This window comes from Cyprinodon variegatus, unplaced genomic scaffold (genome assembly GCF_000732505.1).
Source record: "Cyprinodon variegatus isolate N-32 unplaced genomic scaffold, C_variegatus-1.0 Scaffold1092, whole genome shotgun sequence".
NCBI classification, from domain to species: Eukaryota; Metazoa; Chordata; class Actinopteri; order Cyprinodontiformes; family Cyprinodontidae; genus Cyprinodon; species Cyprinodon variegatus.
In genome coordinates this window covers 1722-5653 of record NW_015151545.1, presented here as the reverse complement: position 1 = coordinate 5653, position 3932 = coordinate 1722, and the positions used below count along the sequence as shown (strand labels likewise).

The window sequence follows — 3932 nt, the reverse complement described above, 5'->3', positions numbered from 1 at the left end:
ATATAATATACAAGTTTCACTTTTTAAATGGAATTACTGAAATCAATCTACTTTTTCATGATATTCTAATTTTATGACCAGCACCTGTACATTTCAAATAGATGGTATCCAAATTTTGCACAGCCAGGTAACGGATATTGGTATCAGGGTCAAAAAATGGCATCAGTGCAACACTTCCCTGGATGAGGTCGTTCTGTCAACTTTACCTCAAAGGCCTCAGTGAACTTCATGATTCAGCATTAAAACAAGTGGAGGTTGGATGCTGGTTGCTGAGAATCTGACCAGAGGAGAGTTGAGAATTTTTTTTTTCCAGAATAAATTGAACCTATTATGAAAACTGCATAGACCTGTTAAGTGACTTTTTACATTTCCATATATATTTATAATATTTTTGATTCCAAGAGGAATCAGACTGGAAGGGTTCTGGGAATCCAGTCCGGCTGAGGATGACGAGTAAACGTCTTTAATAGTGATACTAGTGATAGCAATGGTGTTCTTAGTCGCTGTGGTCTGAGAAGAAATATTTAGGTTGATCCATAGAAAACTTTCTCACTCTTATTTTATTAAGTTCTTGGGTATTTTTAAGGGATTTATTTTATTTATCTGTTATTTTTTCAAGTAGAAGTTGGAAGAGATGAGTCATTTTTAGGGTGAGAAGCAGTTGGTATTCAGAGGATGTTTTTCATTTGCCATTTAGTATGCATGCTATACTCTGATAAGCAAATAAAACATAATGTAAGATGAGTTATTTACACTGTTTTCTGTTTAAAAGTTAATATAGAGACACAAGAAGCTCTTTAGGAACTTCTAAATCAAACAGCTTGTAAACTAGAAAGTGGGCGGGTCCTTTCCACACTTCTTTGTTCCTCAGTCTGTTATCCAACGATCACTCAGGTGATTGAGGAACGCTTCCACTAACAGGCTAATTTTTGGAAATGAACAGCAAAGCATTATAAGGTAGATTGACAGTAATAAAGCAGATGTTGTATTTGCATCTGTTTTCATAGTTGACTATCTAAAAAGTGTCTCACAACATTAATCACTAGAATGAATTTCATGGAGATTTTTCACTTCCTTAAAGTTTACCCACTGGGTTTTTCCTCTCAATGAGAGATAAAACTGATTCTGGTTGCTAGGCAGGCTACTTGCAGGCTCATTTGCATAGTGGTTTCTGATTGGTCATTTATTAGAAGGCGGAGTTTGGGCTCTCCGCTGACTCCATACAGACAGTAGAAGATTGCTGCCTGTGCAGCGAGCCACGAGCAATGTAGTGTCACCACCACAAACAACCCAACACACTTTAGAAAATTCCTTCTCTTCTAATACCTGACGTCTCTTTTAGGTTGCCGTGGGCTACCCCACTGACAGGGTTGTGCCCTGGGTAAAGGGCCATAGCCCCACATAGATAGCTGTAATTGTCATCGACTGGTGCGATACCTGCTGGAAGCGAATGTCCATGTCGAAAGTGAGCGGCTCTCTGGGGTGGCAGACGGGAGGGATGCTGAACTCCCCATTGGGTGACGCCATGCAGGGAACCAGCTTCACGGCGTAGGTTCCGGAGTAGTCCCGTACCTGGAAAACAGACGTTCACGCTGCTCAAGCCTTGGGAACATTAAGCTACTTTACCTTTTCACAGAAGGAAGACTCACTGCAAAATCTGAGACAAAGCTCCACTGCTGCATGGGCTGGTTGTATGTAGGCTCAGTTCTGACCAACGCGAGGGTGAAGGTCAGGCCGGGGATGTCAGCGCAGATCACCATGGAGGACACACTGGTTCCTAAGGACAGAGACAAACACAGGCAGCACTATATCACAGCATTTGTGTCTTATTTATAGGGGTGTTTTAGAGCGCTGTGCTTCCAGCACTAAGGGTCACTTCAACATTTGCTTCAGTGACCTTTGGCAGTTTCACAAGAGAAAGACCCCTGAGGCGGAACTCCAGAAATAGAGGAATAGAGGATGTTGGCCACAGTAACCTGATCTGCTCCTGCTTCTACAAAATTAACCAGCAGGACAAGTTTGGGATGTGAATGTATGCATGCCGGAACCAATCACATACCTGGATGAGACATAACAAACTGTCCCCTGAAGCGAGCCTCCGTCTTGAAGTTGACCACCAGGCGCCCCTCCTCATTAATGCGCATGCTGGTGGGGTACATGGCTCCTACAGGAACAGAAGACGCTGTCACATTTGGCACAAATGGGTCTTTGGAGAGAGGACGGATGACGTACCTTGTAGCTCCGCCTCAGGCGGGCTGCCGACGCCGTCCTGCCACAGAATGGCCGTGTCGTACACAAAGGTGAGCTTAAGCTCCGACTGCAGGTCAAAGTGCTGCCAGCCTCCGACAGCGACGGGCGAGTGGAAGACGTAGGACACAAAGAGAGGAACACGCAAAGTAACGTAGGACTGGACCAGGTTGAGCACCTGGAGGACAGAAAAACATTACATCTGAAAATCTGATACATTTTACCTTCACTCAGATATTTCAGTGAAAAGAAAAAAGTTTGTGTTTTAGGTCATCAGAACATGAAAATGCTTACAGGTTGTCATTTACATCTCACCTCAACTTTACTAAACACAGAGTACAGATAAACCGATGCAGGATTTGTTGAGGCCAATTACCAATTATTGTGACATCAGTCTACCTGATANGATATCAAAAAAGTACTCCAGAGTGTTGTTCAGCATGGGGGTGAGTAGAAAATGAAGGCTAATCATGTTTTGGGTGTACTATTCCTTTAATGATCCCACTGAGCAGTAACACTGATATCTCTGTGGAAGCTCTTTCTACTCATTATCAGTATATCTAAAACAGATAAATGCACTGTTGTTCTTCGATGTTGCAACATTGGAAAGTAAAATATTTTTTTCTTTGCGGAATGGAAATGGAAATTTCGAGCTGCTTGCTTTAGTTTCATAGTAGCTTTGCTGCAGAGGCTATGCCTGCCTCAGTCAGGATTCATCATGCAAGGGCTTGTTTTGTTTTTGTTTTTTAGATGCAAACATCACATGTAAAAACCAGTGACAGCTGGTTTTTATGCAGGTCAACCTGGGTGATATTGATCTGAGTCTTAAATTTCGAAGCTACAGCCAAATCCGATCTAAGCCTCTTCATACAATCACTCCTACCTGATTCTGTTTCTCTATCATTTATATTATAGATTATATATATTTATTAGTGCTGCAGCTAATAATTATTTTAGTATTTTGGGATTCTATTGGTTATTCTAACAATTGATTGCGTAATCAGATGCTGATGTAACACATTCTGCAGATGTTTTTTTTTAACTACCTAAGCTTAGCTTATTTTAATAGAAAGACTAAAAAATAAAATACAAATCAAAAGATAATAATTTTCTTATTGAAAAGAATATAATTAATAAAAAAAATTAGGTTTTAAAGTTCAACATGTCAAGAGTTCCGCTTTCAGTTGAATTGAGAACAATAAAGTTGGGATCTTCTGTAGGGAAATTGTAGAAAGTGTTTCATGTATTCTGTTTTTTTTTGTTTGTTTTTTTTTTTTTTTACATAAAATCATAAAAAGACTAATTGTATCCTTATAGAGTAAATCCCTCATATTTACCCTGAGCACAAAATTTTCAGTCCTTTTTTTATCTTTTATTTGTGCAAATGAACCAAAAAAAAAAGAAATATGCAAACAAAACACTCCCCAGAAACCTTACCTCACTGCCGGATGGACAGCTCTGGTACGGCTTTGCATATTTCTGTTTAGAACCTGCTCTGTCAGCTTTTTACTTCATATTTAGGTAAGAAACAAAATGAGCTTAAAACTGCATTTGAGCTTAAAACTGCAATCTTAGTGGTTCTCTTCATACAAAATCAGGTGTGCGAAAAAAGCATGAGTGCACCAGGATCACAGCGACTAAATGCATGTATGTATGGGTCACATATGCTGTTCATTGTTACCCAT

At 40.0% G+C, this 3932-nt stretch overlaps 1 protein-coding gene across 1 annotated transcript in view; it reads right to left on the bottom strand.

The window, feature by feature from the left end:
• LOC107101414 (FRAS1-related extracellular matrix protein 2-like) overlaps window positions 1-2443 on the bottom strand; it is a gene marked incomplete at its 5' end in the record, with an annotated part of 5835 nt that extends 3392 nt beyond the window's left edge. The window contains 4 exons of the mRNA XM_015400316.1: window positions 1438-1572; window positions 1650-1777; window positions 2060-2164; window positions 2233-2443. Coding sequence (XP_015255802.1) covers window positions 1438-1572; window positions 1650-1777; window positions 2060-2164; window positions 2233-2443 — 579 coding nt within the window. The remainder of the gene's footprint in view (window positions 1-1437; window positions 1573-1649; window positions 1778-2059; window positions 2165-2232) is intronic.
• Window positions 2444-3932: the final 1489 nt, after the last annotated feature.